The following is a 13,944-nucleotide window of genomic DNA, read 5'->3' as shown; positions in this document are numbered from 1 at the left end:
AGGGATTGGGGCAAGCGAAGCAAATGAAATGCCCCCTGAGCCAGACAATTAGGTCAATTGTTAAAGTCACGAGGAAGTAGGAACTCTGGCCAAATGGATGGGGTTAGGTCACCCTCGGGTCTTGTCTAAATGAATTCAAATTCAGCTGCTTACAAAAAAAAAAAAAAAAAAAAAAGGGAGGAAGGGCTGGTCATCTTTAGCCCAAGGGCTGGCCAGCTTGCTTTGCTTCTCGCTTCCCGGAAACTCTTCTCCTCTTCCCTAGAACTCCTTTTAGGCCGGACTTAGAGTGAAGTCCGTGTCTGTCCGACGGTCTCTGGGTGTGTCCGCAAGGAGTGCCTTTCTCCCGTTTCTCAGGCTGACAGGCTCCCTCTCCTCCCAGCCGCCTCCCCTCACTCCCTCGCTCCCTCCCTCCCTCTTTGTGCGGAGGCTCTTGGCCCGGGTCCCTGAGCCCGGGCGGGTGCCAGGAGGAGTGAGGTCACGTCTCCCGTGAGCCTCGCTCCGCTGGCTTTTCAGAGCCTCGCCAGGAGTCGGCGGCCAGAGTCCCAGACTGCGCCGACCGTGCGCTCCTCCTCGCCCTGTGCCGCCGGCCTCGTCCATGTCTCAGTACGCCCCCAGCCCGGACTTCAAGAGGGCTTTGGACAGCAGTCCCGAGGCCAACACTGAGGATGGCAAGGCCGAGGAGGACGTGCCCATGCCCAAGAACTACCTGTGGCTCGCCATCGTCTCGTGTTTTTGCCCCGCGTACCCTATCAACATCGTGGCTTTCGTCTTCTCCATCATGGTGAGTGGGTTAGGACCAGGAGCGACACGGGAGTGGGGCATGGGTGGGGTTGCGCCCCTCCTGGAGACCCAACACGCTCTCCACGACTCCCGTCCTCGCGGCCCTGCGCGCCAGGGTTGTTTGTCCTCCGCACCTCCTCCTCACCTTTCTCAGGCCCTTGGAAGTCTCCCCTCAACCAGTTGCACCTCCTCTGCGCTTCTTGTGACGATCCGAGCCTTCACCAAGCGTCCCCCGGGCTGGCTTTCCCTTCTGTTCCAGCGCCCGGGGTGCACTCTCTCTCCAACCCGGGGAAGTTCCGCCGTGGACTTTGCGGCTTCTCTCCCTGCCGCCGACATTCCTGGGCACTCGTCGGGTTCTTCCGACCCCGCTTTTTCTAGAACCTCAATGCGCGCCACCTGGGCAGGCAACCGCACGCTGCATACTCGGCGCGCGCAGGCGCTCCGTGCCCTCCTGCCGCGCCCCGCGCTCCGCTCTCCAGCGCGCGGGGTTCTTTTAGCCTGTGGTCTTTCTGCTGAGCCCAGGGCGCCGCCTTGGCCCGGCTCTGAGGGTACTCGAGCGACTCCTGACGTCCTCTCCTTGACCCCTGGCCCCACGTTTTGGCACGCCCTCTCTGGGCAACAGTTCCTTCCCACTTCTTCCTACGCCAGCACCCTCTTCGCGGATCTCGGGGGTAGCGCTTTGGCACCTCTTTCCAGCGCTCCCGCTCTCTCTCCAGGCCTTCCTTGGGCGCACGCTCGCCTTATACTCTTTCTACTCCAGCATTTTGTAGGTCTCCTTCATTTGCGGCGCACGGCCCCTGTCCCCGCCTCTCGTGGCGCCCCCCAAGGGCTCCCAAGCGCTCCTCCGCTGCTCTGCCCTGGGCCCGGGGTGCTCCCGGGAATGCATTGGGGACTCCGCGCGCCGTGCGGCTCTGCGCGCGGTTGGCGAACTGCGCGCCTCTCCGGAGGAGGGGCAGAGGGTTCGAGTCCGCTCTTCCGGGGCTCGCCTCCGCGGCCTCCTCAGCCCTGCTAGGAACTCCCGGCAGAACCCCACCAGGAGGGCGGCGAGCGCCCGCCAGGCCCTCGCCTTATTGACTGGAGCAGCTGGGCGGGGGTGGCGGCGGGGTGAGGTTCCCACCGCCACTGTCCCGGGACAACCCTGGCAGTGAATTCCCTCCCCCGCCGGCCCACCTCCTTTGCAGTTGAGCAACGGAACTCCCCAGCCATAGACGGGGAGAGTCCGGATTCAGATAAGAGAAGATGGAGAGCCACTGCTCTCCCCCCCCCCCCAATTCAAGTCTGTACACACTTGCCCGTGGGCGGCACCACATTCGCTTCGTGGAAACCCACAGACCTCATGTGCACACGCAACTCGCTCTTTCCCAAGCCCCGTTTGTAGGCTATCTGTACCATCATCCAAGTGTCCAGCCCCAGACGTTCCCACTGCTTGGGTGCAAACCCCAGTTCCACCACGTGCTAGCTGTAAGAGCTCCGAAATCACTGCATCTCTCTTAACCTCCGTCTCTTTGTAAAATGGGAGTCATCATAGCTGTTTTTCTGGGGGTTGTATTAATGCGATAATAGTTGTAAAATGCTTCAAACAATGCCCAGCACAGTGTTATTAAATCAAGTGTCACTTCCTGAGGACTTCTCTGATCCCCTCCCCCCCACATACAAGCTCTATTCTGCCTTCCCTGCTGCTTCTTGCCCAAAGCACTTCTCTCCATCTGATATATTATTTTACTTATTAATATGCTTCCTGTCTGTCCCCCCTCATTAGAATATAAGCTCTGTTAGGGCAGGGATATTTGTCATGTTGTTTGTTGCTGCATCTTCCCCTAGAAAAGAATCTGACAGATGGTAGATGCTCATTAAATATTGTGAAATGAATGCATGAATGAATGAATGAATGAATGAATGAATGAATGAATGGTGTTAATAGCTCACGATGTCTGCTTCCACACCCCACCGCACTGGAGCCCCGGAAGCCACCTTATCAGGTTCCTTAGGACCAAACAGCCAGTTTCTTTTCTTCCTTCCTCTCCCAAGATATCCGGTCTTGGGTTTTTTGTAACACAGTTGGGAAGGATGTCACAGTCTAATTCCCCAGGCAGTAGCAGACTCTGGCTGGCATTGGTGCCCATACTCTATCCTGGTTTATTAATGAATCCACAGCCAGTTCACCCTTTTCCCAGAGCCAATAGAAAACTGCCTGCAAAGCCTTTCCCCCTCATTGATGAGATGAACTAACACTCCAGCTGGTGGTGACAGGTTGAATATTAATGATACCGCGTGGCGTGTCCTAGGGGATAAGGTCTGTACCTGCTTTGAATAGAAACCTCTTTTTCTGACCCCTCGCCTCCCCAGTCCCTCCTCAAAGCCTTTTGAAATAGTTTAATAGCAGGAGGTCATTCTACTGCCAGAACTCAGACCCTGGGATCAGAAAGTTGATTCTGGGCAAGTTTCAAACCTTTTCAAAGCCTTGGTTTCTTCATCTAGAAAATGAAAATGGGACAAGTGTTTTAAGTTGAGCAAAACTGTTGTACGGATGAAGCAAAATACAGCCCGCTGCATCGTGCTTGGTACACACAATAATTGTCAGACAGATGGATGGGTTTGGTCCTGGAAACATCACTATGTCACATAGGAAAATAAACAGAACATCGAATAAGTGAAACCCAAATTCCAGAAACAGCTCCCTACACCTTCCCCACTGCACTCCCTCTAAGGGACTGGAAGTGTTTTCCCCCTGACATAGTACAGATCTGTACTTGATGAGTTTCCTGCTAAGACTTCAAAGTCCAAGGAACCCAGAGGAAGGGAAGGCTGTGCAGGAGGACGATGGCGAGCCAGCTCTGCCAGGTGTGCCCTCTCCCTGGGGCGTCTTGCGATGTTCCATCCTAGCTAAATCTCATTTAGCTGGAATTGGATCAATTCAGTCACACCAAAGCTGGGAGTGGTGCCATTCCTCAGGGAGGCATTTGGAAATGTGGTGGAGCCTGTGTGGCGTCTCAATGATTTGGGGCCCTCCTGGGACTTGTTGGAAAGGACCAAGAGTACTAATCTCCCCCCCCATTAAGAACTGGCCTACCCCAAACATCAATGGCACCCCGAACACTGTAAGATAATGCAAGTGGATGGAAACATAGATGTATGGAAAATATTAACAAGGCTAAAAATAACTAATTCCCAGAACTGAAAAAAAGAGCCATCCATCTCAAAACAATCGATATCTTTCTTTATTAAACCAAGCCTTCTATAAAATTACAAAGTTGGAGTAGGTGCTGGGGAATAATAGAACTGCTGTGAAAAATATCCATTGGAGAAGTGTCCTTCAAGCTGTGGGTGTCTGTGATGTTTCCACCACCCCAGTCCTGGGGGTTGGAAAGCAATCACAGATGAGAATTGATATAACATGGCGGTTGTATCAGAATGTCGGTGGGTCAAGCATTGCCAGCGGCGGGGACACAAAAGTCTTTGCTTCTCCATGTACTGAAAATCTATTTGTTGGAAGTGCACTGAACCTGTATTCCATTTCCAGAGACACATATCACAAGAATTCTTCCTAACCTCCCTCAAAAAACACTGGGTTACTGCTAGCCCACATTGCACGTGCATGTGAGATTGAAACTGGCACCCGTTCTCCATTCTAATGCAGCCCTGCACATGATGCAGGGCACACGGCTTGGAAAGTGGAGCCCAGGCTGGCTTTCGGGCCCTACTCATCAGGCTCCCAGGTCATCTGGGTGCATCCCTGAGTATCTGTTTATTCCACCTGAAAGGAACCTCATAATTGCCATATGGCTTTTGACCCTGGAGAAAGGATGTTTGTTCATGCAACACATATTTATTGAGCACCTACTATGTGCCAGGCTCTATTCCAGACTTTGGTATACTCCTTTACCTCTATCGAGTGGTAAATAAGATCAAGAAGGTTTCTGCCCTCCTGGATCTGGAAGAAGAAAGGTTCCAGGCAAGCTGCAGGCGTGCTGGCAAATTTAGATTGAGTTCGGCCTCTGTGATTAGTTTTGTAGCTAGAATTTGCTACCTGACTCAAGAGACTGGAATTGAGTCCATACTGAGCCTCCATTCTTGATGACGTCATTTGATACAACCATTTGCACAACTGAACCAATCTGGTCCCTCTAAGTGTGGATACAAAATAACCAATGACTTTTGATTGAGTGATTTATGAGACTTCTTTCATCAGAACTTCTTCTTCCTACAGAACCTAAAGACCAACCATTGAGATTCAAATTATTTTCTGCTATTTGTTATGTTTGTGATTTCATGCAACTGTCTCAACCTTTGTGAGGCTTGGTTTTTCAACCCTGTAAAATAAGGGTTGTGCTATGATAATACCTACTCACGCGCTCTTGTGGAGACGAAATGGTAAAAGTTAAATGTTTTCACCTTAATGCCTAGAACACAGCTAGAACTCAACAAGGGCTGATAATGATGATGGTGAGGATGATGATGAGTATATTTTAGGGATACAAGCCATTACCTTTTCCAGTAGCAGTTTTTCTGTTTTTATTGAGACTAGTAAACTTGATAAGAATAAAAGCAATGGCCAGTAAACGGGTCATTGGAATATATAACTGCTGCCGCCGAAAGGTAAATATTAATGTTAAACTGAAACATGTACAAATAAACCAGGAAGACTTTTGGGTTAAGCATGGAGTATTGAACACATCTGTTTTTCTGCACTCCCTTCTGAAACCACTGAAAATGATAGTAAGTGAATATGAAACGGTATAAACACCCAAGGACAAATTGGGAGAACAGAAAAAGAAATGAGAGGAGTAACAAGATATTAGAAGATGGAAAATGGCTAGTGGAGCCTTGACTAACTTGACAGAGTAGATGACATTGAACTCTAAACCCTACAGGAGGAGGAGCCAACAAAAAGAAAGTCAATTTGCCCTGCAACCCTCTGTAGAGAGTCTCAGAAATTAGAGGTACCCACTGAAGATACCACTTTTGAAGGAAGAAATAAAGGTAGGACTGAAGATAGAAGGGATCTTTGAAAGTCTAGTTAAGAAGTCATTAAACTACCAGAAATCATCTACCACCCCATGTAGTAGGCGCCTACTTCCTTAATAACCCTGATAGAAGATGCAAGGCTTGCTCTCTGGTGAGACTGAACGGAGTGGCTCTAGACACCAGGCACAGCTGAGAATGCAGTTAGGGGGCCGTGCTGAAAACAGAGGATTAATGGAAAGTCTGCATATTGAACAAGGAAGCCTCGTCACCGCCCCCTCCTGACACCTTTACCCTGGCACCCAGGAAGGAGATTGGAGAATTTCTGTCCAAGGATTGGAATCCAAAAGAAAAATCCCACAGATACAAACATTTGGGAATCTCTCAGAGAAATGATGACGTACCCATCCAGTCACCCCAGTATGCCCACCCACTGGTAAGCCCCATCCTCGTGCAATAAAACTCAAGAACTTTTTCAGGAGCCGGCCCGGTGGCTCAGGCGGTTAGAGCTCCGTGCTCCTAACTCTGAAGGCTGCTGGTTCGATTCCCACATGGGCCAGTGGGCTCTCAACCACAAGGTTGCCAGTTCAATTCCTCAACTCCTGCAAGGGATGGTGGGCTCTGCCCCCTGCAACTGAGATTGAACACGGCACCTTGAACTGAGCTGCCTCCCGGATGGCTCAGTTGGTTGGAGTGCGTCCTCTCAACCACAAAGTTGCTGGTTGGACTCCCGCAAGGGATGGTGGGCTGTGCCCCCTGCAACTAACAACGGCAACTGGACCTGGAGCTGACCTGTGCCCTCCACAACTACAATTAAAAGGACAACAACTTGACTTGGAAAAAAAATCCTGGAAGTACACACTGTTCCCCAACAAAGTCCTGTTCCCCTTCCCCAATTAAAAAAAAAAAAAAAAGAAGAACTTTTTCAGTGTCTCACTTTCAAAAATGAAGACGCAAAGATTATCAGGCATTTGAGAAATTCTTCTGAATTAAGAGATCCGTGGTTTACAAAAAAAGTAATGAAATATAAGGAAATAAATAATAAGACAAGTAAGAAGAAAACTTCAACAATACGTGATCAACACCTCAGAGAAATAAGAAACTGTGTTGTGTCCACAAAACAAGAACAGGTAGGAAAAAAAAAAAAACAATCAGAGGAGCCAAACAGAGCTCTCAGGAATTAAAAATATGAGGGTAGATATTTAAAAGGAAAAACAGTAGAAGGATTAGAAGTTAAAATTGAGGGACCCTCAAGGAAATAATACCAAAATCAAAAAGATGGAAAAGATGGAAGCAACTCAAACATCCATTGACAGATGGATAAATAAAATGTGGTCTATCCATGCAATGGAATATTATTCAGCCTTTAAAAGAAAGGCAATTCTGACAAATATTCTGCTACAACATACAGGAACCTTGAGGACATTATGCTAAGTGAAATGAGCCAGTCACAGGACAAATATTGTATGCTTCCACTTACAGGAGGTACCTAGAGTGGTCAGATTCAGAGACAGAACGTAAAACTGTGGTTGCCAGGGGCTGGGGGGTGGGGGAATGGAGAGTTACTGTTTGATCGGTACAGTGTCTCAGTTTGCAAGATGGGAAAGTTCTGGAGGTAGATGATGGTGATGGTTGCAAAACAATGTGAATGTACTTATTGCTGCTGAATGGTACACTTAAAAATGGTTAAAATGGTAAGTTTTATGCTATGTATATTTTACCACAATAAAAATATAGAGGAAGGAAATATTCCTCCAAAAAGAAGAAAATAGTCAAGAAAATCTGAGAGTCAGTCCCAGAAATCCAATATCTAATCAGAAAGTTCCCCCAAAAAAGAACATTAAAATGAGGAAATTATATAATAAATACATAGAAAAATTTCCAGAACTGAACACATGCGTTTCCAGATTAAAAGGGTCACCCAATGCCAAATAAAATGAGAGAAATGAGACGTGCAACAAAGTATATCATAGTCAAATTTCAGTTACTTAAGGATAAAATTTCTCTCCAATCCTACAAACTTTCAAGAAGAAGAAACATGACACATATGGATTCATAATGGCTTTGGAATTCTCATCAATTATCTTGAAAGCTAAACAATAGCGAAAGAATGACTCCAAAATCTAAAGGAAAATTATTAAGAACTTTGAGTTTAAACCCATCCAAACAATCATTCAAGGGAGAGGAAAGAATAAAGACATTTTCAAACATTCAAGTTTTAAAAACAAATAAACAAACAAACAAACAAACAAACACCCTGCCATATACCTTCTCTCAAAAAGCTATAGGAGGACGTGCTCCCCCAAAACAAGGGAGTAAATCAAGAAAGAAAAAGACACAGGATCTAGAAAAAATGGGACCCAACACAAAAAAGAGGCAAAGCAAGGCAAAACAAGGCAACAGGTCTCAAAACCTGCAGAAGATGCGATTGATAATGATGGTTGATCTGAAGCCATTGTCAAAACCCATTATCTGGCTGTGGGCTGGCACAGCAAGCCACAGCTCTTCCCCAAGCCTAACCACACCTGCTCTAGAAGACAAGGTATGTGGTCAAAAAAGAAAAGAAATACCCACAGGAAGAAAGACATACCAAGCTGGGTGTTTTTCCATCAGAGCTATGTTTCAAGTGGATTTCAATTAGGTTTAGAGGGGAGATTTTCAGTTTGTTTGGGGTTTTTTGGTTACCAAGGCAGAACTTGGAAATAACAGGTTTGGGTCCAGGCAGCTGACCCAGGAGGCTTAACACCGCTCACAAGTTGGAGCTCTAAATATTGTCATTCATTGGGTCTCTCAATGGGACTTAACGTTCTCTAGCTCTTTCCACGATTGTCAGCTAAGAAATGGGCTAGTGATTGGACCCATAATTGGACCCTATGACTTATTTCTTATGAATCCCTGCGCTTGAAGCTCTGAAGAGCAATAAGATGGTCCCACATGATAAAGACCTGACTTAAAGTGTGTCATTGTTGGAAAGCTCTTTGATAAGATACCCAGAGATGTTACAGACATGAGTGTCCCCCAAGCAGCCTTTGCCGTGTCGACTGCTTTAAAGAGTTTCCCCACGATGTGACAGAGGGTGGCCACTGACATTTGGCATTTGGGAATCTAGAATTTAAACTACTATTGGAATCCTTTCAGTCCTAAATTATTGGAGGTACAGGCTACATCTATTTCAAGATGTTAACCTGTGTGTTCCTATAAAAGAAAATACATTTTAAATGCCATTTTATTTTACTGAGGAAATGATAAAATGGTTTTGTCATAATATAAAGTGGGAGATATAGATAAAACAAGACTGACCATTAACGGATGGTTGTTGAAGCTGGGTTAAGGGAACATGGGGAGTCAGGATATTATTCGGTCTATTTTCTTATGTTTGAAATTTTCCATAATAAAAAGTGGGAAAAAAAAAAGAATGAAAAAAGAAGTCCAGACAGAACCTCCCTCCCACAGTCACTGAAATTGCCCAGATAACAAAACAGCAGCTATTAAATGAATTGGCAAAACAGGCTATGGTTGAGGTAGAGTTTGTCATTAATTAATAAGAGAAACTATTTCTGGCTTAAAATGTGTGAATTTTAATAATGACTTCAGAGGAAACCTTCAAATACTCATGAAGGGGAGGCCATGTAGGAAGACTCACATCCTGGAACAGCGCTTCTCAAACTTGAACCCCTCAAGGATCTTTGCAAAATGCAGATTTCACTCCTCTTTCATAGCTCAGCTGGAAAATCACCTCCTCCATAAAGCCCTTCTTGATTACCCTGTCCCTCACCTTAGACTGTACCCTACTATACTCTGCACAGAGTTCTCTTGGAGCACCTTCACTTCTTTGCACTGATTTGTTTATTTGAGCCCCTGGAAGAGTCTACTGTTAGCCTCAGCACCTAGCACAATGCCCAGCACATGGTCAGTATATAACAAATGTTTGATGAATGAATGAATGAATGATGAATGAATGGCTACAGAGGCCTAAGTTTACTCCTATTTTATCTATAAGGATTTCTCTCCTCCACCCCCACCCCCACCCCGTGTTCTGCGTTTCTGCTACAATTTTCTTGGAAAATATGCAGAAGACCCAGGCTAATGGCAGGGTCGCTGAGAGGTTTGGCCACGGCTTGGTTCCCAAGGACAACTTTCCTGGCTGGCCTGGGGCTTGCCAGCATCGGCAGCCCAGTGGGTCCACCCTCGGAAACTGGTCTCTCTTCTCTGCTTGCTAGCCCAGGGCATCACCCTCTGTAATTCAAAGCTGCTCTTCCAGAAGTGTGATGTCCTCAGGGCAAGAACCTGAACAGATCTGAAAACCTCTCATTCTGCAAGTTCAAGAATTAAGTCAGACTTTCCAAAACCATGTTTCTCAGACAACTGGCTCTGCCTGATGTTACCAAGTTTTACCAAAAAGGGGGCAGAGAAGAGGGGGATGAAGTTGAGAAGTCAAGGGCTAAGTTAAGTAAAAGTGAACTGTTTCACTTCCTTTAAGGGTTCTGGAAGCCTTCGAACCATCACTATGCCCTGTGGCTGTTCCGTGGAACAGTCTGGCATTATACTGACCATGTTGCCCAGGACCCTTTGATCTTAAGGCTAATATGCCACAGAATACACGTGGGCAATACTGTCCTTAGTGATTCATGGGGTCTCACTTCTAATGAGTTGAGTCATTGTTGTTACAGGGGTATTGCAGGGTGTTCCAGCCTCACATTCTTGCCTTGTAGACCCACCTCTCCCCTTTTCTTCCAACACAGGTGTTTCTAATGCGTCTCTCTAGCCCGACTTTTGCTGATGTTCTTCCTCCCTCATTCTTTTTTTTCTTTCTACAGCTGATAGTCAGAAATTTGTCCTTCTGTTTCCTTTACCCTTTAGATCACATCTCCTACTCCCCAAACTGAAAGAGAACTCCTATATTTAACTCCCTCTTCCGATCACTTCATTTGTTCTTTGTTCTGGATAATTTTGATAGTTTGCTATTGCTGTTGTTATTATTATTACCGCATTTGTCCACATGTCTTTACTTCTCAAAGCATTTTCATATGGACACAGTATCACTTGTTCCTTGCAAAACCCCAGCAACATATGCAGAAAGTTGTTCTCCCCATTTACCCATGAGGAAATGGGGCTCGGAAAGGTAACACTGGTGGATGAAATCAAACATGATAGTCCTTGCCCCCATGGCGTTTACAGTCTAGACTCTTGAAGCATTACAGTCAGACCATTATGTCTTGCCCTTTTGACAGGAACACAGCTCTGAAGTTCTGAAAGCTTTTTCTTTTAATAGATCTTCCCCATCAATATACGCAGCTCATGTAATACTTTCAATCAAGCCTGGCAGAATTCCTCTTTAGCTTTTTTTCTTTAATGATAGACAGACAAAAGGACAATTCTCACTTTGTCCTTGAAGATATTTATGGGAGAAATGGCCCAGAAGCCCAAAAAGGACAGAGATAAGCATGAATGAATGAATGAATGAATGAATGAATGAATGAATGAATGAATGGTGACTATGAGGAAAATGCACCTGGTGATCCGCAAGCCCCGTCTGTGGATTCCCAACACTACCTTTAGGCACAGAAACTTAGGAGTAAGAAAAATCTAAACAAAACATCCCAAAGTCATCAGAGAGCTCAGATGTTATTACTACATATTTGCCAACTGCCCACATCCATCAAGCTATTTAGAGAAAGCCTGCTGTCTAGGAGTTTGGGAATCTAGGACAATACGATCTACATGAAGAGGTTCCTTACACCCGGACAAAAGTATCGCAGACTATGTTCAGGCATTGATGTAAGCCTACACAGAGCATGTGTGTGTGTGTGTGTGTGTGTGAGAGAGAGAGAGAGAGAGAGAGAGAGAGAGAGAGAGAGAGAGAGAGAGAGAGAGAGAGAGACTGAAAGAGAGAAAACCTCACTTCCCACTGGCCAAATATGTACTAAAGTGATGATAAAGATGACGAAGGCTTTCAAAGAGAGAAGAGGTGTTTTGAAGAAAAGGGAACATATTCTAAAATTAGGATTTCAGTATTGACAACTTAATAGATAAAAATATTGGCATATTTAGCAAACAAAAATAAAAATACCAGGAATAAACCTCAAAAACATGCAAGATCTATACAATGAAAACTTCCCCAAGAAATTAAAATTTAAAAATAAAAATTAACGAATGGAGAGGCATGACATTACGTATTTGATGTTCGTCCCAGTATTAATTACGAAGTGAATTATAAAACGAGTTCATAAACGTGAAGCATGTGCCTGGCAGAGAGTAACTGCTTAATTAATATTTGTCACTCTTGTGGTGTAAATGTGAAAAATTAGAGATGGCTGTAAGAATTGATTCCAACATAGACTAAATTAAATATATACATGTATAACAGGGAATGTTATATAAATTTTAAAGCATGCTTTTGACAAACTTTTATAATGCAGGGAAAGGTTTACAGTAAAATATCAAGTAGGGAAAAAAGACAGAACATAAAGGTGTTTGTGCAGTGAGATTCCACGTTCTTTATCAGTATCCACGTACCCATATCCACGCACTCACACTCATGAACAAGCATGGGGAAAGTGTTCCGAAATGTCTACAGTGATCTTTTCTCGGGGGCAGGATTATGGACAGTTATAATGTAAAGGTTAAGAGCAAAATTCTGTTATCAGGCGCCCCAGGGTTTGAATCCTGGCTCCACTGCTTTCTGTTATATGTCACCAATGAAGTTACTTAACTTGACCTTGAGTTTCCTCATTTTCACATTGGAAATAATATCACCTACCACCAAGAGATGGTTGTGTGACTTCAATGGGATAATATATGCAAAGGACTGGAAAAACCTTAGCTATTATAATTTCAAGTTTGACTATAAGTGTTTAGTATTTTCCAATTTTCTATAATAAACGTTTAGAGCTCATTTCTAGTCAGAAATAAGGATTTTTCTAAAGGTAATAAAAAGAAAAATCTTCAGAGAGAAGAAGGAAGGGGTTGGGACATAAGTGGATTCTTCTCCACCTCGAAGGGTGATTCTTGCTCTAAATCTATGTTCTTATTGAGCTGAAAGGTCAGCTCTATAGCTAACTCGAGACAAATGCTGTTCTATTCTGATGTTTTGTTCTAGCCCTGAAAATCTCCAAGGATAGAGAAAAAACAGCTTACTGTATACAGTTCCTGACACAAAGTAAATGCTTGGAAAATGTCAGAAGTTTTGTTGTTTTGGTTCCAATTTTACTGAGTTTTTACCTAAGCAGAAGCTCACTGCCATGGCCAAAAACAAAACAAACAAAAAAAACACCCAATTTTTTTTTTATTGAGACATAATTAATATGTAATTCTGTATAAGTGTAAGGCTTACAGCATGTTGATTGGATACTTCTATATATTGCAGTATGATTGCCATTGTAGTGTTAGCTAGCTAACACCTCTGTCACGTCACATAATTACCATTTCTTTCTCGTGGTGGGAATAATTAAGATGTAGTCCATTAGATCTTTGATGTTTAGAAGTTTGGTATTTATAATAGAGTATTCACTACATAATCACTATACTGTGTATTAGATCTCCAGCATCCATTTACTTACTAATTGTAAGTGTGTACCTTTAAACAGCATCTCCCCAATTCCTCCATTCCTCAGCCCCTAGTAACCACCACTCTACTATTTTTACAATTTTGGCTCTTTTAGATTCCACGTATAAGTGATATCATGGAGTATTGGTCTTTCTTGGTCTGACTCATTTCACTTAGCATATAATACCCTCTAGGTCCATCCATGTTGTCACAAATGGTGATATTTCATTCTTTTCTGTGGTAGAGTGTTAATTCCACTGTATATATGCACCACAATTTCTTTATCCAATTGTTTATTGCTGGGCACTTAGGTTGCTTCCATATCTTGACTATTGTGAACAGCGCTGCAGTGAACATGGGGACGCATATGTCTTTTCGAGATAGTGTTTTGGATTTTTTTGGATAAATACCCAAGAGCGGCATTGCTGGGTCATGTGATAGTCCTACTTTTAATTTTTTGAGGAGCCTCCATACTGGTTTCCATACTTAAGCCCACTTTTCTGTTCTGTCTCTCCGCCACCTAGAAGCCACCTGATGCTCCTGAGATAAGTCCTTCGTGCTTTTGAAGGACATGTGGCTCATATTTTCCCTTGAGTCACACTAGCTCCTCAGCGAGTAGCTGCCAACAGCGGGAAATGACAGACACCAGACAGAAT

At 44.6% G+C, this 13,944-nt stretch overlaps 1 protein-coding gene and 1 long non-coding RNA gene across 4 annotated transcripts in view; one reads left to right on the top strand and one right to left on the bottom strand.

The window, feature by feature from the left end:
* LOC141569253 (uncharacterized) overlaps positions 1-13,944 on the bottom strand; it is a 296,091-nt gene that overhangs the window by 246,484 nt on the left and 35,663 nt on the right. The gene's annotated exons all lie outside the window — the stretch shown is intronic.
* TMEM233 (transmembrane protein 233) overlaps positions 498-13,944 on the top strand; it is a 35,518-nt gene continuing 22,071 nt past the window's right edge. The window contains exon 1 of the mRNA XM_019753967.3: positions 498-781. Within this exon, the coding sequence (XP_019609526.1) occupies positions 596-781 (186 nt within the window). The 5' untranslated portion in view covers positions 498-595. The remainder of the gene's footprint in view (positions 782-13,944) is intronic.

Source organism: Rhinolophus sinicus, chromosome 9 (genome assembly GCF_057876585.1).
Source record: "Rhinolophus sinicus isolate RSI-liver-muscle chromosome 9, RSI-T2T, whole genome shotgun sequence".
Classification (NCBI taxonomy): Eukaryota; Metazoa; Chordata; class Mammalia; order Chiroptera; family Rhinolophidae; genus Rhinolophus; species Rhinolophus sinicus.
This window is presented reverse-complemented; position numbering and strand designations above follow the sequence as displayed.